The 23,046-nt window shown below is 45.8% G+C and overlaps 1 protein-coding gene across 2 annotated transcripts in view; it reads left to right on the top strand.

Moving 5' to 3' along the window:
• The window catches only part of LOC126278603 (uncharacterized), a 398,515-nt gene that overhangs the window by 347,721 nt on the left and 27,748 nt on the right, over positions 1–23,046 (top strand). For both annotated transcript variants that reach the window (XM_049978838.1, XM_049978839.1), the window contains exon 9: positions 2,469–2,743. In XM_049978838.1, the coding sequence (XP_049834795.1) occupies positions 2,469–2,743 (275 nt within the window). The remainder of the gene's footprint in view (positions 1–2,468; positions 2,744–23,046) is intronic.

Raw genomic sequence — 23,046 nt, 5'->3', positions numbered from 1 at the left:
CCTGAACGACTGCTTTCAGCTCAGCTGTGGTTTTGGCGTTATTGCTGTACACCTTGTCCATAATACAGCCGCACAAAAAGGAGTCGCGTGTGTTCAGATTCGGATAATATGGCGACCAATCGAGACTCATGCCAGTGGCCACTGGGTACCGCAGAGCCAGAATGCGGTCCCCAAAGTGCTCCTCCAAGAAATCAAACACTGTTCTTCTTTGATGCGATGGGGCCTCGTCTTGCATGAACCACATGTTGTTGAAATCAGGGCACTTTGGATAACGGGGATGAGATCATCATCCAGAACCTTCAAGTACCATTCGGTACTCACTGTGCCATCAAGGAATATCGCACCGCTTATTCCTAGACATTGCACACCACACAGTCACCCGTTGAGGGTGAAGACACTTCTCGATCGCGAAATGTGGATTCTCAGTGCCCCAATTTTCCTTATTGACGAACCAATAATACACTACTGGCCATTAAAATTGCTACACCACGAAGATGACGTGCTACAGACGCGAAATTTAACCGACAGAAAGAAGATGCTGTGATATGCAAATGATTAGGTTTTCACAGCATTCACACAAGGTTGGTGCCGGTGGCGACACCTACAACATGCAGACAAGAGGAAAGTTTCCAACCGATTTCTCATACACAAACAGCAGTTGACCGGCGTTGCCTGGTGAAACGTTGTTATGATGCCTCGTGTATGGAGGAGAAATGCGTACCATCACGCTTCCGAATTTGATAAAGGTCGGATTGTAGCCTATCGCGATTGCGGTTTATCGTATCGCGACATTGCTGCTCCCATTGGTCGAGATCCAGTGACTGTTAACAGAATATGGAATCGGTGGGTTCAGGAGGGAAATACGGAACGCCGTTGTGGATACCGACGGCCTCATATCGCTAGCAGTCGAGATGACAGGCATCTTATCCGCATGGCTGTAACGGATCGTGCAGCCACGAATCGATACCTGAGTCAAAAGATAGAGACGTTTGGAAGACAACAATCATCTGCACGAACAGTTCGACGACGTTTGCAGCAGCATGGACTATCAACTCGGAGACCATAGCTACGGTTACCCTTGACGCTGCATCACAGACACGAGCGCCTGCGATGGCCTACTCAACGACAAACCTGGGTGCACGAATGGCAAAACGTCATTTTTTCGGATGAATCCAGGTTCTGTTTACAGCATCATGATGGTGGCATCCGTGTTTGGCGACATCGCGGTGAACGACATTGGAAGCGTGTATTCGTCATCGCCATACTGGCGTATCACCCGGCGTGATGGTATGGGGTGCCATTGGCTACACGTCTCGGTCACCTCTTGTTCGCATTGACGGCACTTTGAACAGTTGACGCTACATTTCAGATGTGTTACGACCCGTGGCTCTACCCTTCATTCGATCCCTGTGAAACCCTACATTTCAGCATGATAATGCACGACTGCATGTTGCAGGTCCCGTACTGGCCTTTCTGGATACAGAAAATGTTCGACTGCTGCCCTGATCACACATTCTCCAGATCTCTCGCCAATTGAAAACGTCTGGTCAATGGTGACCGAGCAACTGGCTCGTCACAATACGCCAGTCACTACTCTTGACGAACTATGGTATCGTGTTGAAGCTGCATGGGCAGCTGTACCTGTACACGCCATGCAGTCTGTTTGACTCAATGCCAAGGCGTATCAAGCCGTTATTAAGGCCAGAGGTGGTTGTTCTGGGTACCGATTTCTCAGGACCTATGCAATCAAATTGCCTGAAAATGTAATCACATGTCAGTTCTAGTAAAATATATTTGTCCATACCCGTTTATCATCTGCGTTTCTTCTTGGTGTAGCACTTTTAATGGCCAGTAGTGTATTATTAACGTGCATGCCATTCGCTATACCTTAGTTATACAGCAGGGTGGGATAAATAGCAAATCATAGTGGCCTGGAGAACAGAGTTCCAGAGTACAAAGTAACCCAACAGAGGAAAGGAAATACATTACTATCCTGACTATAGCAGATTTTGAAAGTGACCACCATTCATCTCTTGGCACTTTTGGGCCCTCGTCAGCAAGTTGTTAAAGGCGGATTGAAGGTAGACTGTTGGAATTGCTGGAATCTCATGCGAACTGTTCTGCTGCAGTTCTTGAAGACCGTGGGGGGGTGGGGGGGGGGGGGGGGGTGTTGCGATACGTCTTACAAGGGGAAGGCCTCAGACACGGCGGGCCGATTGGGCTCAAATTTGGCCGAAAAACACAAGGCGCGTGGGCATGCAGATACTAGTTCCCATCATTCCCCGCGGGCAACCGCGCTGTCTGAACGTCCTAACGCAAACCGTTCAGAAGTTGTGACGATTTTATTTCATATAGTTCAATAATTAGCACCCTAGAGATGAGCACGCACGCCTATAGTCGAACGCCACCGATCGTAAATCCGACTGTAGTAGAGAGCCTCGCTGGACTGCCCATAATGTGCCTCGCAGGTGCTGGACCCACTGGACAGCAGGCGGATGGAAGAGGTGTTCCCCGCGCCGGTGGGCTGGCTGTGGCGGCAGCTGCGGCGGCAGGACGTCAAGGTGCTGGTGGTGGTTTCTGCGGGCGCGCTGGCCCGCCAGCGGCGGCTCCTCGGGCAGCGAACCCCGGACCCCGCACCAGCAGCCGCGCCGCACCCCCTCGACTCGCTCTTCACGCTCGCGCTGCGTGACATGCAGGACGATTACCGGCTCGGAGGAGACTACCGGAGGGTCTACAAAGTCAGGTGGGTGCTGCCTCACTCTGCTTTTTACCTGTGGGTGCAATAAACGTGTATAATGTTTCATTCTACACTGAAGCGCCAAACAAACTGTTAGAGGCACGCGTATTCAAATTCAGAAAAACGTAAATAGGCAACATAAGGCGCTGCGGCCGGCAACGCCTGTATAAGACAACAAGTGTCTGGCGCAATTGTTACAACCGGTTACTGCTCCTACAATGGTAGGTTATCAAGATTTAAGTGAGTTTGAACGTGCTGCACGAGTTATGGGACAAGGTATCGCCGAGGTAACGATGAAGTGGGGATTTTCCCGTACGACCGTTTCACGACTGTTCTGTGTATATCAGGAGTCCGGTAAAACGTCAGATTTCCGACATTGCTGCGACCGGAAAAAGATCCTGCAGGAACGGGACCAATGACGACTGAACAGAATCGTTAAACGTGACGGAAGAGCAATCCTTCCGAAAACTGCTTCAGATTTCAATGACGGGCCATTAACAAGAGTCAGTATGCGAACCATCATCGATATGGGCTTTTGGAGTCGAAGAAGAAGAAGAAATATATACTTTAAAATCTATTTGCATCAGATAATCGAAGAAGCAAAGAATTTATGAACTGTATCGTAATTGTCCAGTAAAAGTACGATGAATCTAAGTGAACGTGACGCTGTCCCATTCTGCCACGTCCCGTTCCGCCCCATGAGCACATCTCAGGTCAACAACTGAAATACACTCCTGGAAATTGAAATAAGAACACCGTGAATTCATTGTCCCAGGAAGGGGGAACTTTATTGACACATTCCTGGGGTCAGATACATCATATGATCACAATGACAGAACCACAGGCACATAGACACAGGCAACAGAGCATGCACAATGTCGGCACTAGTACAGTGTATATCCACCTTTCGCAGCAATGCAGGCTGCTATTCTCCCATAGAGACGATCGTAGAGATGCTGGATGTAGTCCTGTGGAACGGCTTGCCATGCCATTTCCACCTGGCGCCTCAGTTGGACCAGCGTTCGTGCTGGACGTGCAGACCGCGTGAGACGACGCTTCATCCAGTCCCAAACATGCTCAATGGGGGACAGATCCGGAGATCTTGCTGGCCAGGGTAGTTGACTTACACCTTCTAGAGCACGTTGGGTGGCACGGGATACATGCGGACGTGCATTGTCCTGTTGCAACAGCAAGTTTCCTTGCCGGTCTAGGAATGGTAGAACGATGGGTTCGATGACGGTTTGGATGTACCGTGCACTATTCAGTGTCCCCTCGACGATCACCAGAGGTGTACGGCCAGTGTAGGAGATCGCTCCCCACAACATGATGCCGGGTGTTGGCCCTGTGTGCCTCGGTCGTATGCAGTCCTGATTGTGGCGCTCACCTGCACGGCGCCAAACACGCATACGACCATCATTGGCACCAAGGCAGAAGCGACAATCATCGCTGAAGACGACACGTCTCCATTCGTCCCTCCATTCATGCCTGACGCGACACCACTGGAGGCGGGCTGCACGATGTTGGGGCGTGAGCGGAAGACGGCCTAACGGTGTGCGGGACCGTAGCCCAGCTTCATGGAGACGGTTCCGAATGGCCCTCGCCGATACCCCAGGAGCAACAGTGTCCCTAATTTGCTGGGAAGTGGCGGTGCGGTCCCCTACGGCACTGCGTAGGATCCTACGGTCTTGGCGTGCATCCGTGCGTCGCTGCGGGTCGGTCCCAGGTCGACGGGCACGTGCACCTTCCGCCGACGACTGGCGACAACATCGATGTACTGTGGAGACCTCACGCCCCACGTGTTGAGCAATTCGGCGGTACGTCCACCCGGCCTCCCGCATGCCCACTATACGCCCTCGCTCAAACTGCACATACGGTTCACGTCCACGCAGTCGCGGCATGCTACCAGTATTAAAGACTGCGATGGAGCTCCGTATGCCACGGCAAACTGGTTGACACTGACGGTGGCGGTGCACAAATGCTGCGCAGCTAGCGCCATTCGACGGCCAACACCGCGGTTCCTGGTGTGTCCGCTGTGCCGTGCGTGTGATCATTGCTTGTATAGCCCTCTCGCAGTGTCCGGAGCAAGTATGGTGGGTCTGACACACCGGTGTCAATATGTTCTTTTTTTCCATTTCCAGGAGTGTACTTAAACCTGACTAACATAAGGACATCACACACATCCATGCCTGAGGCAGGATTCGAACCTGCGACCTTAGGAGCAGCGCGGTTTCGGACTGAAGCGTCTAGAACCGCTCGGCCATAGCTTCTGCCACGAGCGAAATGACTTTTATTATTATAGGTTATCTGTCTTTTGGTACTGAAGAACTATATCATGAAGGCGAATCACAAGGTGATTCAGTGGAAGATATCACGACTAGTGAATCGCAAAATTTTCATAACACTTTGGAAATGTCCACGTTGCAGGCAATCTGTGCTTCATCTGTTTCCGATAAGTATTACGAACCGGTTTCTAAACGATTGAACTGCTGCGCTATATCCCTTGAAGTAACAGCAAAGGCGGTAGCGCCAGCCAGGAACCATCCACATTGGGACCTACAAACACTGCAAAAGCATGGATCAATAACAGCCCTGAAAAAGAGGAAGGACCTAAAATTGTGGGATAATGATATCGTTAAAGGAGGTACAAGATAAGACAAATACCAGGCGATAAATAAGTGGACATACGACCGATTTGCCGAATCTCGTCTTCGTAACGAGAATGTAACAACGAGAATACTCGAGGAGTGTGCTGCAGGTTCACCACTTCAATGTACGACCAACAAGGATTTTACGTTTCTTGGGCAAGTAATTTCAAATCGGAATAAAAATTCGTCAACGGCACGTCTCTAAATACACTCCTGGAAATTGAAATAAGAACACCGTGAATTCATTGTCCCAGGAAGGGGAAACTTTATTGACACATTCCTGGGGTCAGATACATCACATGATCACACTGACAGAACCACAGGCACATAGACACAGGTAACAGAGCATGCACAATGTCGGCACTAGTACAGTGTATATCCACCTTTCGCAGCAATCCAGGCTGCTATTCTCCCATGGAGACGATCGTAGAGATGCTGGGTGTAGTCCTGTGGAACGGCTTGCCACGCCATTTCCACCTGGCGCCTCAGTTGGACCAGCGTTCGTGCTGGACGTGCAGACCGCGTGAGACGACGCTTCATCCAGTCCCAAACATGCTCAATGGGGGACAGATCCGGAGATCTTGCTGGCCAGGGTAGTTGACTTACACCTTCTAGAGCACGTTGGGTGGCACGGGATACATGCGGACGTGCATTGTCCTGTTGCAACAGCAAGTTCCCTTGCCGGTCTAGGAATGGTAGAACGATGGGTTCGATGACGGTTTGGATGTACCGTGCACTATTCAGTGTCCCCTCGACGATCACCAGAGGTGTACGGCCAGTGTAGGAGATCGCTCCCCACACCATGATGCCGGGTGTTGGCCCTGTGTGCCTCGGTCGTATGCAGTCCTGATTGTGGCGCTCACCTGCACGGCGCCAAACACGCATACGACCAACACCGCGGTTCCTGGTGTGTCCGCTATGCCGTGCGTGTGATCATTGCTTGTACGAGTACAGCCCTCTCGCAGTGTCCGGAGCAAGTATGGTGGGTCTGACACACCGGTGTCAATGTGTTCTTTTTTCCATTTCCAGGAGTGTACGTCACCCACAAGGAGGTATAAAATATAGAAGATATACAAAAAGTAGCGGCTCTTTTCAGCACGCAAACGGCATCACTTATGACCGGTTTTAATCGTGATTACGTGATCAAAACCGATCAAAAAGGGTGCGAGTATCGGGTGAACAAAAAAAAAAAAAAAGGTTCAACTGGCTCTGAGCACTATGGGACTTAACAGGACTTAACATCTGTGGTCACCAGTCCCCTAGAACTTAGAACTACTTAAACCTAACGACATCACACACACCCATGCCCGAGGCAGGATTCGAACCTGCGACCGTAGCAGTCGCGCGGTTCCGGACTGAACGCCTAGAACCACGAGACCACCGCGGCCGCCTCGGGTGAACATTCGACGCGCATTATCGCGTAAGGGAGATAAACGAACCCTTATCGTAGCTGGTAGAAAAAAGAAAAAAACACAATCGTACACGGCGCAGTATGCCATCACAGCCTCTGGAAAACTGTTGCCTAAGATTTTCCTGTGTTTACAACGAACAAATGTTGCATTTGGTTCTCGTGTTGCAGAAGAGGTCAATCGCTTAATCGACTCGTTGAAAAATGTTTACATTACTTGCTCCAAATCCGAGAAATTGACACGGTTAGACATCATGTCACGGATTGCATAGCCCCTCCCGCCGGATGTTCGAGTCCTCCCGCCGGCATGGGTGTGTGTGTTGTTCTTAATAGGTTAAGTAGTGTGTAAGTCTAGGGACCGATGACCTCAGCAGTTTAGTCCCTCAGAAATTCACATACATTTGACATTTGACGGGAAATTGACAATTTCTTTTTACAGAACGTTTCTTGAGAATGTTTCAAAACCCTACTTGGATTCCTGGGGTGGACAAAGTAATACTCTAATGTATGACACCATGTTTATAGATGACGAGGGACAACCGACGTGCATGGTAAAAGTAATACCGCCAAACTGCACACGTGTGTGACAGCCGTGCGGTGTTTATTTCTATCGCCAAGTTAAAAACATTCTTTCGTGGGTTTATAATTGCAGTGTACTTCTGGAAACCCAGCAGGAATTGCACTACAACACGGATGCGATAGCTATTCACTGCATAATTCAAAACCAACTTTCAGCACCGGTTTTTAGGCAATGATATCGTATACGTGGTCCGCATCAAAATTAATTCCCGAAAAAGACATATTTTTAAATGTAAACCAAGTTTGTTTTCCGCCGACTCTTCGGAAGGAACAGTGTAGCTGTCGAAAGATTGCATTCATAGATGTTCTTGGTACCGCTAGTATATTTGTTTCGAATGTTTATACGACAAGTACCATCCATCTAGCCATTCGAAGAAAAGTGAGGACACGTAACAGTGACTGGAAGAGCCATTGTAACGTGACCAGGAGTAACATATTAGTTGTTTACTATCCCAAGAGGTTTGAGAAATTTATTTGCATACCTTTTTATCATTTCTTATTAATTTACTTATCTCATTAACCCGCCTATCCGTATCAAATGAGATATGAAAAAATATAAACGAGAAGAATGACATCCGCTCCGTTTCCTCGAGGTTCGAACCTGGGTTCTCCACTTCCCAGCCAGTAACCCTGGCCGTTGCGCTATATTTATTCTTTTTTTATTGATCGCACTTCGTTCGTTATTGGTCATTGCATTTGTTCGGGGCGGACGTCTAATGACGCTTGTTGAAGTTCGTGGTTTATCTATTAACTCACTTATCTGAATTAAAGAGGGCAGCCAATACTCTGGCCGAACACACTGAGTTACCGTGCCGGCAGCTATCCAGGCTCTCGGCGAAAAGCGTTTACCATGTAAGCGGCAATCATAAAAGTTTCTTTGCTCGGTTTCTGGAAAAGTATGCATTTGTGGACCCCATACCTGATGATGAAAAATGCTTTACTTACAGTTATCTATCGATCCCGTCAATTTTGAGTCGATTGCTCGTCATAACCGTTAGGGGTGATTTTCTCAAAAACAGGAGGGTATTGAGCCAAAATATATTAGAGTCTTACGTTTTATGTTGTACACAAGCGACCTGCCAAATTTGAAACCCAATCGGCCCGCCGTGTCTGAGGCCTTCCCATTGTAAGATGTATCGCAACCCCCCCCCCCCCTCCACCCCCCACGGTCTTCAAGAACTGCAGCAGAACAGTTCGCATGAGATTCCAGCAATTCCAACAGTCTACCTTCAATCCGCCTTTAACAACTTGCTGACGAGTACATTAAATCGCCAGTCTCCGCACATGATGATGTCAGATGTTACTAAATTCTAAACCCTGACTTAAGCTGGATGTCTCTAGAGGAGAACGTTTGGAAACCACGGCCAACACGTCTGTACTTTGCGCCGATATACTTGTAACTAGCTATCTATGCACCGGCACCGTTTCAAATGCCTTTCGATTTATGATAATGCGTTCGTGTATCCTAAAGCACTGGAAAATTCCGTGTAAATATTTACAACGTTACAAATAAAAGTGGCTACAAATAGTCCTTCGCTACGCCAGAGGAACGTCTGAGGTCGATGTTCGGCTGACTAATCTGCGTAGTTTATCCGCATCAGCACACACAAGCGAAACTGGCCAATGCCTCTGCGGCGGACGCTCCAGAAGTTAGCAAGATCGCGCCGCGGCTGGGGAAACAAACCTTCTCTTGGATGTTGGCCAGCTTGCGACTAACGATTTACTCAAGACACGAGGGGCGTTCCGCAGCTGCGACCAGGCGGGGGCGGGCCATTAGTCATCTGTCACACGTATCGAAGCAAATAATGCGAGAAACTCACTGAGTGACGAAAATCTTGCTACAGAGATATACACTGAATCGCCAAAGAAACTGGTACAGGCATGCTAATTCAAATACTGAGATATGTAAACAGCTAGAATACGGCGCTGCGATCGGCAATGCATATGTAAAACAACGAGTCTCTGGCGCAGTTGTTATATCAGTTAATGCTGCTACAAGAGTAGGTTATCAAGATTTCAATGTGTTTGAACGTGGTGTTATAGTTGGCGCATGAGTGATGGCATACAGCATCTCTGAGGAAGAGTTGAAGTGGGGATTTTCCCATACGACCATTTCACGAGTGTAGACCGTGAGTGTCAGGAATCCGGTAAAATACCAAATCTCCGACATCGCTGCTGCCGGAAAAAGATCCTGCAAGAACGGGACCAACGACGACTGAAGAGAATCGTTCAACGTGTGACGGAAGTGCAACCCTTCCGCAAATTGCTGAAGTGTGCGAACCATTCAACGAAACATCATCTAAATGGGCTTTCGGAGCCGAAGGCTCACTCGTGTACCCTTGATGACTGCACAACACACAACTTTGCGCTTCGCCAGGGCCCGTTTACGCCGACATTGGACCCTTGATGACTGGAAACTTGTTGCCTGTCGGACGAGTCTCGTTTCAAATTGTATTGAGTGGATGGACATGTGGGGGTATGGAGACAACCTCGTGAATCCATGGACCCACTCTCTAATAGTGTGGGGCGTGTGCAGTTGGCGTCATATGGGATCCCTGATAAGTGTAGATACGACTCTGACAGGTGACACGTACGTAAGCATCCATTCGTGTGCGTCATGCACTCATGCAGACTTGGCCAATTCCAGCAGGGCAATGTGACACCCCACACGTCCAGAATTGCTAAAGAGTGGTTCCAGGAACACTCTTCTGAGTTTAAACGTTTCCGCTGACCATCAATCTCCGGAGACATGAACGTTATTGAGCTTATCTGGGATGCCTTGCAACGTGCTGTTCAGAAGAGGTCTTCATCCCCTTTGTACACCTATGGATTTATGGACAGCTCTGCAGGATTCATGGTGTCAATTTCCCAATTCTCACCACTTCTACTTCAGACATTAGTCGAGTTCATGCCACGTAGTGCTGCGGCACTTCTACGTGCTTGCCGGGCCCTACACGATATTGGGCAAGTCTATCAGTTTTTCTGGCTCTTCACTGTATAAACCTGCGTTCCATAAACCAAGAAAACTCACGGCGGCACGGATAACTGGAAAAGTTTTCCGGGGAAGGTACTTAAACTCTGCCAATGTGTCGAAACACGTGTTGTTGTTGTTGTTGTTGTTGTTGTCTTCAGTCCTGATACTGGTTTGATGCAGCTCTCCATGCTACTCCATCCTGTGGAAGCTTTTTCATCTCCCAGTACCTACTGCAACCTACATCCTTCTGAATCTGCTTAGTGTATTCATCTCTTGGTCTCCCACTACGATTTTTCCTTCCACGCTGCCCTCCAATGCTAAATTTGTGATCCCTTGATGCCTCAAAACATGTCCTACCAACTGATCTCTTCTCCTAGTCAAGTTGTGCCACAAACTTCTCTTCTCCCCAATCCTATTCAATACCTCCTCATTAGTTACATGATCTATCCACCTTATCTTCAGTATTCTTCTGTAGCACCACATTTCGAAAGCTTCTATTCTCTTCTTGTCCAAACTAGTTATCGTCCATGTTTCACTTCCATACATGGCTACACTCCAAACAAATACTTTCAGAAACGACTTCCTGATACATAAATCTATATTCGATGTTAACAAATTTCTCTTCTTCAGAAACGCTTTCCTTGCCATTGCCAGTCTACATTTTATATCCTCTCTACTTCGACCATCATCAGTTATTTTACTTCCTAAATAGCAAAACTCCTTTACTACTTTAAGTGTCTCATTTCCTAATCTAATTCCCTCAGCATCACCCGATTTAATTTGACTGCATTCCATTATCCTCGTTTTGCTTTTGTTGATGTTCATCTTACATCCTCCTTTCAAGACACTGTCCATTCCGTTCAACTGCTCTTCCAAGTCCTTTGCCGTCTCTGACAGAATTACAATGTCATCGGCGAACCTCAAAGTTTTTATTTCTTCTCCATGAATTGTAATATCTACTCGGAATTTTTCTTTTGTTTCCTTTACTGCTTGCTCAATATACAGATTGAATAACATCGGGCAGAGGCTACAACCCTGTCTCACTCCTTCCCCAACCACTGCTTACCTTTCATGCCCCTCGACTCTTATGACTGCCATCTGGTTTCTGTACAAATTGTAAATAGCCTTTCGCTCCCTGTATTTTACCCCTGCTACCTTTAGAATTTGAAAGAGAGTATTCCAGTCAATATTGTCAAAAGCTTTCTCTAAGTCTACAAATGCTAGAAACGTAGGTTTGCCTCTTCTTAATCTTTCTTCTAAGATAAGTCGTAAGGTCAGTATTGCCTCACGTGTTCCAACATTTCTACGAAATCCAAACTGATCCTCCCCGAGGTCCGCATCTACCAGTTTTTCCATTCGTCTGTAAAGAATTCGCGTTAGTATCTTGCAGCTGTGACTTATTAAACTGATAGTTCGGTAATTTTCATATCTGTCAGCACCTGCTTTCTTTGGGATTGGAATTATTATATTCTTCTTGAAGTCTGAGGGTATTTCGCCTGTCTCATACATCTTGCTCACCAGCTGGTAGAGTTTTGTCATGACTGGCTCTCCCAAGGCCGTCAGTAGTTCTAACGGAATGTTGTCTACTCCGAGGGCCTTGTTTCGACTCAGGTCTTTCAGTGCTCTGTCAAACTCTTCACGCAGTATCGTATCTCCCATTTCATCTTCATCTACATCCTCTTCCATTTCCATAATATTGTCCTCAAGTACATCGCCCTTGTATAGACCCTCTATATACTCCTTCCACCTTTCTGATTTCCCTTCTTTGCTGAGAACTGGGTTTCCATCTGAGCTCTTGATGTTCATACAAGTGGTTCTCTTATCTCCAAAGCTCTCTTTAATTTTCCTGTAGGCAGTATCTATCTTACCCCTAGTGAGATAAGCTTCTACATCCTTACATTTGTCCTCTAGCCATCCCTGCTTAGCCATTGTGCACTTCCTGTCGATCTCATTTTTGAGACGTTTGTATTCCTTTTTGCCTGCTTCATTTACTGCATTTTTATATTTTCTCCTTTTATCAATTAAATTCAATATTTCTTCTGTTACCCAAGGATTTCTAGCAGCCCTCGTCTTTTTACCTACTTTATCCTCTGCTGCCTTCACTACTTCATCCCTCAGAGCTACCCATTCTTCTTCTACTGTATTTCTTTCCCCTATTCCTGTCAATTGTTCCCTTATGCTCTCTCTGAAACTCTGCACAACCTCTGGTTCTTACAGTTTATCCAGTTCCCATCTCCTTCAATTCCCACCTTTTTGCAGTTTCTTCAGTTTTAATCTACAGGTCATAACCAATAGATTGTGGTAAGAGTCCACATCTGCCCCTGGAAATGTCTTGCAACTTAAAACCTGGTTCCTAAATCTCTGTCTTACCATTATATAATCTATCTGATACCTTTTAGTATCTCCAGGGTTCTTCCATGTATACAACCTTCTTCCATGATTCTTAAGCCAAGTGTTAGCTATGATTAAGTTGTGCTCTGTGCAAAATTCTACTAGGCGGCTTCCTCTTTCATTTCTTATCCCCAATCCATATTCACCTACTATGTTTCCTTCTCTCCCTTTTCCTACACACGAATTCCAGTCACCCATGACTATTAAATTTTCGTCTCCCTTCACAATCTGAATAATTTCTTTTATTTCTTCATACATTTCTTCAATTTCTTCGTCATCTGCAGAGCTAGTTGGCATATAAACTTGTACTACTGTAGTAGGCGTGGGCTTCGTATATATCTTGGCCACAATAATGCGTTCACTATGCTGTTTGTAGTAGCTTACCCGCATTCCTATTTATTATTAAACCTACTCCTGCATTTCCCCTATTTGATTTTGTGTTTATAACCCTGTAGTCAACTGACCAGAAGACTTGTTCCTCCTGCCACCGAACTTCACTAATTCCCACTATATCTAACTTTAACCTATCCATTTCCCTTTTTAAATTTTCTAAGCTACCTGCCCGATTAAGGGATCTGACATTCCACACTCCGATCCGTAGAACGCCAGTTTTCTTTCTCCTAATAACGACATCCTCTTGAGTAGTCCCCGCCCGGAGATCCGAATGGGGGACTATTTTACCTCCAGAATGTTTTACCCAAGAGGACGCCATCATCATTTAATCATACAGTAAAGTTGCATGTCCTCGGGAAAAATTACGGCTGTAGTTTCCCCTTGCTTTCAGCCGTTCACAGTACCAGCACAGAAAGGCCGTTTTGGTTAATGTTGCAAGGCCAGATCAGTCAATCATCCAGACTGTTGCCCCTGCAACTACTGAAAAGGCTGCTGCCCCTCTTCAGGAACCACATGTTTGTCTGGCCTCTCAACAGATACCCCTCCGTTGTGGTTGCACCTACGGTACTGCCATCTGTATCGCTGAGGCACGCAAGCATGGTTCATGGGGGGGGGGGGGGGGGGAGGGGGAGGGAGAAACACGTGATGTTGCCTAAATACACTGTTACGCTAGATAGGTAGTGGAAAATAACATATTAACTACTCAGTGCAAACGAATCAAAGACCAGGAGCATGTTGCCATATGACTCCCAATCGTGCACAGAAATCCGGACGTCAGATCATGGCGTGAGGTTAGCGTGGCTATAGCGCCAAATGGGGCTTGCTTTGCAACACGAGGCAGTTGAAGAAACAGCAAAAGACAGTATGAGTCAATCATCAATCAGTTATTGTGCAGTGTGATGGTGTTCTTCATTACAGATTTGGAGGACTTCCCATAGAGAAGAATCCTCAGGAAACTGGGCGGGTGTAGCCAAGGAGTTTGGTATTGCTCACAGCATTGTTTCAGCTACATAGGGAACGTTTCGAACCACAGGCACTACTACCCAAAGGAGAGGAAGAGGTCGAGCACGGTCAACTACAGCTCCAAATAACCTCCAAGTCGTGCAACAGGTAAGAAGAGACCCACATCAAACAGCGGGTGCCATTGCAAGCACATTTGACAGGATTGTAAGGCATTCTAACTCATGCTCCACAACGGCAAGGCGACTGAGTGGGGGTGGTCTCTTTGTCCGATGACCAGTATTCCGTGACACCCGCACATCGGCGGCATCGTTTGCAATAGTACCAAGAGCATGGGGACTGGATCAACGAGGAGTGGGGTCGCATGCTCGTCTAGGGCGAGAGCAGATTCAGTCCGAGTAGTGATGCTGGACGTATCCTCACATGGCGAGAGGTGGGAACATGTGATACACCCAGGAAAACTGTCCAGTATGATCGTTTTCGTGATCGAGGTGTTCTGGTGTGGGGAGACTTAATGCTACGTGGCCACCATCGCAAAAAATGCCACCGATGTGCCTACTGCTCGTCGGCCAGAGAGACCACCCCTACGCAGTTGCTGTGCCACTGTGGTACATGAGATTCGACCATTACTTTTTTATGAATGACAGTGGGCGACCGCATCGAAGAGCGCAGATGGAGGAGCTCTTGGAACGAGAAGATATTCGACGCGTGGACTGGCCTGCCTGTTGCCCCGACTTAAATCCTATAGAGCACGTGGGAGAAGCGTTGGGCAGACGTATTGCAGCACGCTCACATCAATCAGCGGCTACCCAGCAGTTGCCAACCTCGCCGGTGGTGGAATGGAGCCCCCCACTACAAGAATTCCTTATTACTTGTGGTAAGCATTGGAGCACATTAGAGAGCATGCATTGCCGTTGCTGGTGACGACACATCACATTCAGAAACATATCCCGCCTTTTGCAAAGTCCAAGAGAACATAATAAATCGCAGTGACTCGTGTAATTGATGATGATGATGATGGTGATGATGATGAGGTCCCGTACTCTGAGGAGTGTAGGGGACGATGCGGGAGACCCACACTGCTGTATTAGGCAAGGTCCTAGCGGAGGTGATTTGCCATTACCTTCCTCCGACCGTAATGGGGATGAATGATGATGATAACGACGACACAAGAATACCCAGTCATCTCGAGGCAGGGTTCCCCGTGCGCGGGAAACGAGAACGCTACCGCAGTGTAATTATTGTCTTTGAATAAAAGCTTCATTTCTTTTCGTCTCATTGCATGTTTCTTTCATTTGCCTCCTGCAATGTAATGTACTGTAGCAGTTCTCTCCATATATGGCCGAAGTTTCATTGAGTTATTTTACTTGGCAGTAACACATCATGCGAAAGCTGCTTTCATTCTTACAATTTGCACACCAGTGTATAATATGTGGCACAGTTTCTAACAAAGAGTTGGTTTGAAATCCGTAAAAAGACTTGATTCTCTTTCAAATTAACTGCTAATGCCAATTGTGATGTCGGCCGTAGTGTGAAAGCAACTGGCTCTATTTGGCTAGAAGGGAAGAAGAGTAGGAGTTAAAGTCTCGTTAACGTTTAGATCATTAGGGACGGAGCACAAACTCCCATTGAGAGTCAGGGAATCACTGTATCATTTTCATGGCATATGTAGTAAACTATTTAGGGAACTACAAAGAACTGAAATCTGAATGGATGGAGGAGCGTTTGTACTGCCGCCACTTCAATGCGAGTCCAATCTCACACGTGGGTGGACAAAAATATGGAAACACTACAAACACAAGACAAAACCCTGCCTAATACGGTGTACAAAAACCGTTGGTGTTTAAAACAGTTTCCACTCGTCTGGAATGTATAAATACAGGTCCTGTATGATTTTCAATGGAATCTTACATCATTCTTCCTGCAAAATAGTGGCTAGTCCAGGTAACGATGACGGAGGTGGATATCGATTTCGCATCCTTCTCTCCAAAGTAGACCACAAAGTCTCAATAATAATTACATCTGTTGACTATGATGGCCAGGATAAATCAACCCCGTCCTCACAAAACAAGTCCTGGAAGATGCAAGCTGTATGAGCAGCGGCCCTGTCGTCTTCGAACACTGCATCACCATTGGGATGGATTTGCTCTGTCGAAATGGGCACACACTCCTTGGCAGTATTGCGACCTTGCAGAGTAACCAATGGGGCTCATGGAATACCACAATGTGGTTGCACAAACCATCACCGAACTACCGTCCTGTTCCACTCTTGTGACGTTAAGTCTGACAGAAGTTGGGAACAATATGAAACAAGTCTCATCTGACCAAATGACGACCTTCCATTGCTCCACAGTCCAGGTTTTACGGCATCCGCGCCACGTTGTCCTGTTATAGGCATTTTCATCACTGATGAGTGGTTTTGGAATGCCAGATCGCCTTGAAATCCCCTGCTTTTGTAGCTGCCTACAAGTTGTTTTACCATTGAGAGGGTCCGGGAGTGCGACATTCGGTTCTGCAGTGACCTTTGCAGCAGTCGTCATCTTATTTTTCGTCACAACCCTCTTCAATGAGCTCCGTCACGAACGCTCAACACACACTTTCGTTCACGTTCTGATTTACCTGATGATTTTTCCAGCTTTCCCTGTATGCGGCAGAAAACTTCGATTTGGTGCCTCTTGAAACAGTAAACACTTCGGATCCCTTGGTTACGGAATTACACACCATACGAGCATCAACAATTTGCCCACCTTCGAATTCACTTATTTCCGACGTAATGCACTCAGTGCAGTTTGCAGTGAAGTAGAACAGCGCAACTTGAAATCTTAGCTAGCATCATTTCTCGCGATATTTTCATTTTTTTGGCCAATCCCTGAACCTCTGAACCACTTCACTCAGTGACGTGGCTATGCTCGAGTTCAAAGTAGTAAACCTATTATCTCGCAGTGCAGACATAGAAAATAGTATATCAAAACAGACGCCTCCGCTTGCAGGTAACTACGTTAGATTTATTTATACGTGAAGAAGTGAGTGGTAGTACCGACGGTGAAAACTACGGAACAAGCTTCGAAAATTTCAGTATTGTTGAGATGATGATATAAAAATTATGAAACTGGATTGAGACAGGATGGTGTGATGTGGGAAGGTTTTCAGCTGACTCCTCTAGAGGTAACTTCTGAATCACCGTAAGGCTGTTCATAGATAATGCTGGTATACAAGATGTTTGTAGGATGAATGTATTCAGGAATATGACAATTAACGATCATTCTGAGCAATAAAGTCTAGTAAACATGGGTTCTAAAATGCATGCCTTAAAGCTATTAGCCCTTTTCGTCTTGGATACTGTGTCACAAATCTCTCCTAATGCAAGCTTTTTGCTCTCCATATTTTGAGAGGAGGTAGTATGGACGAAAATTGGAAAAAAATTGTCCAATGAAGTGGGCTCCAAAATGCATGTCCTAAGAGCTATGAGCACTTGTTCCGTAAAAGAGATGTGTTTCATAGTAGCTTAGATGAATAAGACCTCATAACTCTTAAGGTATGCGGTTTAGAGCACATTTTTACTGGACCTCATCTCAAAATATGTAAAGCAGAGAGCTTGCCGTAAAGGAGATTTGTTTCACATTACGAAAGATGAAGAAGTGCTCACGGCCTTTTAAGGTGCGCATTTTAGAGCCCATGTTTACTACATTTTTTGCTTCGAATGATCGTTCCTGTCATAGCCCTGAATATTGACCATACATCCTGAGACACCCTATATCCAAAGCCACAAATTCAACTAAATGCCTATGAATTACAATTATGAACAACTTAAATTGGAAAGAACGCGTAGAAAATGTTGTGGGGAATGTGTAACAAAGACTGTGTTTTATTAGCAGAACGCTTAGAAAAATGCGACAGATCTATTGAAGAAACTTCCTACAATACTCTTTTGGAGTACTACCGCACGATGTGGGATTCTTACCAGATAGGATTAACTGAGTGTACCGAGAACGTTCAAAGAAGGGCAGTACGTTTTGTATTATCGAGAAAGAGGGGAGAGAGTGTCACGGATGTGATCAATTTGAAGTGGACATCATTAAAACAAAGGCGTTTCTCGTTGCGGTGGAACCTTCTCACGAAATTTCAGTCACCAACTCTCTCCGCCGAATGCGAAAATATTTTGTTGTCGCCGAGTTTCACAGGAAGAAACGATCATCATAATGAAATGATAATTAAATCGAAACGCTTAGCTACCGACAAGTGTTGATATACATCTATGGGACAGTTGAAAATGTGTGCCCCGACCGGGACTCGAAGCCGGTATCTCCTGCTTACATGGCAGACGCTCTATCCATCTGAGCCACTGAGGACACAGAGGACAGTGCGACTGCAGGGACTTATTCCTATCATCATAATACAATTAGGGATCTGAGCTCGCACGGGAAGATATAGGTGTTTGTTTTTCCACGCGCTGTTCAGGAGTGGAATAACAGAGAATTATTGTGAAGGTGGTTCGATGAACCCTGTGCCAGGTACTTAAATTTGATTTGCAGGATAGTCATGCAGATGTAGATAAAGGCAGCTTCACAATTCCTGTTGCAGGCTTCTGGGGTTGCAGAGGACAGATAGTCGATACAGTTTCGACAGGGAGCCCTTGTCCAGGAATGTTCGTTTGGATGTAAAATATGTTCGAAGATCGGATCCCTTTCAAATCTCCCGCATCACGGTAAGCACAAAAACTGGGAAGAGGGCGCCATCGTTAGTCCCTGTGTAATTATGGCATTTTCGTCCGACTACAATAATGACTGCAATGGACGCACGTTCACAACTGGGAGGATTGACTGTGGAACCCCACGGTAGAGCTGTTAATGAAATATCGATACATCGTAATTTTTTCCAAGAAGACATGGATGTACACCGGCGATACTTTTTCATCGATATAGAAATGGCGATATAGAATGCCGATATTTTTACTTTATATTTTTTTCGCAATTACTCTGTCTAAATATCGATATATCGAATTCACGATATTTTTAAAAATATCGCCAGTCCTGCTCCACGGACACGCCGCACTCTCGATTTTGAAGTGGACGTCTTCCATAAAGTAGTAATAGAAATTGTGAACCACTGTATACGAACTGGGCAGTCGCAACGCCGCAAGAAGACCTGCAGCGGACAACGCCTCCTATGAGGACTGTTACTTGGTTCTCAACATAAACACAAACATACTAACGCAGATGATTCAAAAAATTATGCCCACTATGAGCTGCAATGTCGCCGGATGACGTTGTGTGCACTTGTAACGGGACGGAAAATATATAAACGGAGCAGAGACCAATGGGGAGTCTTTCTATCGATGATAAAGGCTCCAAGGTGGGGAATCCCCTGAAGCAAGCGACGTTGACAGAGAACAGATTGCTGTGGTCCTGCTCCTGGGAACAAGCATCTCGGGAACGGCTAAGCTCGTTATCCATTCATTTAGTACTCCCGTGAGCATCTATGGGAAGTGGTTGAAGGACGGTGAAACCACGAATAGGCGACATGGTGTCGGACATCCATACTTCCTCACTCAACGCAGAAGTCGGAAGATTGCCCGATCTGCAAAGTAGGATAGGCGCCGATCTGTGTCAGATCGACGACAGTGTATAATGCTACGATATTGAAATTCCTATGTTATTCTGATTAAGATGCAAAGGCGGCTACAGCTGTTATCAAATACATTAAATGAATTTGCAATTGTGAATAAAAGACAATCATCAGCTGTAGAATGGAATGACGACAGCAAAAATTCATGCCAGACCAGGACTCGAACCCGGATTCCCCGCTTATCGAGTGGTCGCTTTACCTTTTTTTTATTTGCATTTTGTTCGTTGTATTTGGTCGTTGCGGACGTCACATGACATCCGTTCAAGTTCGTTTGTTGATCCTTCCTTTCTGGTTTATTATTACAGAGGCCAACCAGCTCTCTGACCGAACACGCTGAGCTATCGTGCCAGCTAGACCATTTGGCTATCCATTCACGACTCACGGCCAGACCCCAACTTCCATATGTTGTCAACCATGCATCTATGAACTGTACTTGTATATCCATTATGTTTTACTTGAAAGTCACTATCAATACGATATTCCAGTGACTGTGTTATTCTGACGACATATGGAAGTTTGTGTCTGGCTGTGGGTCGTGCACGGATAGCGAAATAGTAAGGCGACCGCTCGCGATAAGCGGGAAATCCGGGTTTGAGTCCCGGTCCGGCACAAATTTTCATTGTCTTCATTCTATACTACAGCTGATGACTGTCCTTATTCGCAATTGCGAATTCATTTAGCGTGCAATGCTGGTGTATGCACAAATGTTTTGTACAGCGCACATTGTTTAGATGGGACTCTGCAGTGGATAACACGTGTTCCCATGTTGACCCAGTGACATCGTTAGGTATGACTGCAGTGGGCATGTGACCATCGACATTGCACTCCGGATCAATGTGAACGTTGCACACCTGGACCAATGAACCACGTTTCTTGGCACACCAGGTCGATGGTAATGTCCGAACACGCCGTCATCTAGGCGGACAACTAATTGAAACGTGCACTGTGATAAGAACTCACACCGTTGGGGCAGTACTATGCTTGATGTCTTCGCTAACGTCGATGGTACGCTGCAGTGAGATACTTGCCAAAGTCGTGCTACATTGGCTTAAGAAGATTGATGCTGAATTGACGTTGATGTGCCGGCCGTTGTGGCCTAGCGATTCTAGGCGCTTCAGTCTGGAACCGCGCGACCGTTACGGTCGCAGGTTCGAATCCTGCCTCAGGCATGGATGTGTGTGATATCCTTAGGTTAGTTTGGCTTAAGTAGTTCTAAGTTCTGGGGGGCTGATGACCTCAGCTGTTAAGTACCATAGTGCTCAGAGCCATTAGAACAATTTTTTTGACGTTGATGTCTTCTCCATCAGTTTAGCTTGATTTGAATCCATTGGGACGCTATCGTGCGCCGCTTCCGCGCCCATAAATCGTAGGCCCATAATTTAGGGGAACTGCGTAGTTTGTGCATAGCCATGTGGCGCCACATATCTTCAGAAAGCTACCAACTACTTGCCGACCCCCTCCCACGTATAATCGATACTGTAGTGCGTTCCAGAGAATCAGAGATTCATTCTGACTAGCTAAGAGGGCTCATGTTGGTTGTGACAGTCACTTGAGATTACTTTGTAAAGCGTGTATTGTCATTTTGATGTTTATTGTTAAGATGAGGCGCTTTCAGTAGGTTAGGGAAATAGTTGGTTTTCAACTAATCCCAAAACATATGCATTGAAACTATGACAGATATGTTAATAAACGGTTCATGAAATCTTTGCTGATCTTGCATCAACAAAATGTTGAAACTGAAAAAAATGTTCTAAGAATGTAGCGTATTGTAGCAGTGACTTGCAGGGTTCAAAGTAACAGTCGGCGCGGATGCTGTGTTACGTAATTGCAAGAGATTGTGACGTAGTTTTTTTCTGAATGGTGATCATATTGAGAACAAGATTAACAGTGAAATTAAGTATATCTTAAATACAATTTGAGTTTGTACTACTAATTTTATGAGTAATTTCGAACTGAAACCACTGGTGCAGACGTATTTTTGATGTAATTTTATTAAATTTTATGCCCATTTTTGCTTGTTATTTAGAACTATTGTTTTACTCATTACGAGTTCATGGAAGTGTCGAGATGTATGACTGTGTCTAGTAAAAATGCGAAATGGCATCCAATATTAGAAATATGGGTATTTGAAAATTGTATGTCCCAGTGGTTCAAAGTGAAAACACATTTTTTTTAAAAATTTTTACTTTTTGTTATTTTCTTCTAGTATTTGTTGCTTACTGTGATAATAAAGGCTAGTTTTGTGAAAATCTTTAAAATGATTTTCCAGAGTAAAACCACCTCCTTAAAATAATTGTTTATTTTTTGCCAATTTCGTCTTGTATTCGTTGCTAACTATAATAATAAAGGTCGGTTTTATGAAAAAATTTAAAATTAATATTTTGTTACATTCTTGGGACTCAAAGGGTAAAACAATCAATCTCTCAGCACTGCATATGCAAAGGGAAGGGGAAGAAGCCCCAGCAACTAGTACAATGGGAAGTATACTATGCTATACACGTGGTAGTGGTTCATAGAGTATAGGTGTTGGAATCTCAAAATTGTAACATGAGCCCTGTCCCTCCCCCACTCCCTCAACTTATCTAAGATTCTGGGTTCACTTTTCGTTGGTCACACTACTGATATAATATTTGTTGCAATTTTTTTAGGAGGCTGGAGTAGGCCAATCTATGAACTAGCTCTTCCTCCAGTCAGCTTAATTTTTACGGCTCTTCATGTGACACAGCCCCAAGATGAGCTCGCAGATTACGATGAGTGCCTCTGTACGTGACACAATGTAAAGTACTCCAGTCTATACAAGATACACCTTGAGATATATCATGTTTACTAATTAGTATTAAAGTGGAAATCGCACCACCAAACCACACTGTGCTTAACATGTACTTCATCTGATGCCTTCGGATATGCCTTGGAGCAAAGCGAATGAACCCGACGAATGCCCTTCTAGTAGATGCTGCTGAACCTCCAGCTTATGTTCGGTGTCAGTATTCGGTGTGAAATTTATTTGGAGCAAGAGTCAGCAACACAAAACACCGTCCAGTCACATTAATGTGACCACCTGTCAAAAGCCTGGATAACCATCTTTTGCAACACTTGCAGAGTCAGTGAGGTTCTGGACAGTACCAGTAGGGATGTGGCCCTGTGCCTTGGCCAGCTGCGCTAGGCTTCTCAGTTGAGGATTTATGGCTGTACTACCTCAGCTAAATTAACTGCCACAGTTTTCGTATCCCACACAGCCTGAATGGATAGAGCTTGGCCCGGTTAGCGGGCGAAATAAATATTGATAGGCCATCGGGATCTCATGTTGTTATTCTACCCAATATCAAACCGTGGG

Source organism: Schistocerca gregaria, chromosome 6, assembly GCF_023897955.1.
Source record: "Schistocerca gregaria isolate iqSchGreg1 chromosome 6, iqSchGreg1.2, whole genome shotgun sequence".
Taxonomy (NCBI): Eukaryota; Metazoa; Arthropoda; class Insecta; order Orthoptera; family Acrididae; genus Schistocerca; species Schistocerca gregaria.
This window is presented reverse-complemented; position numbering and strand designations above follow the sequence as displayed.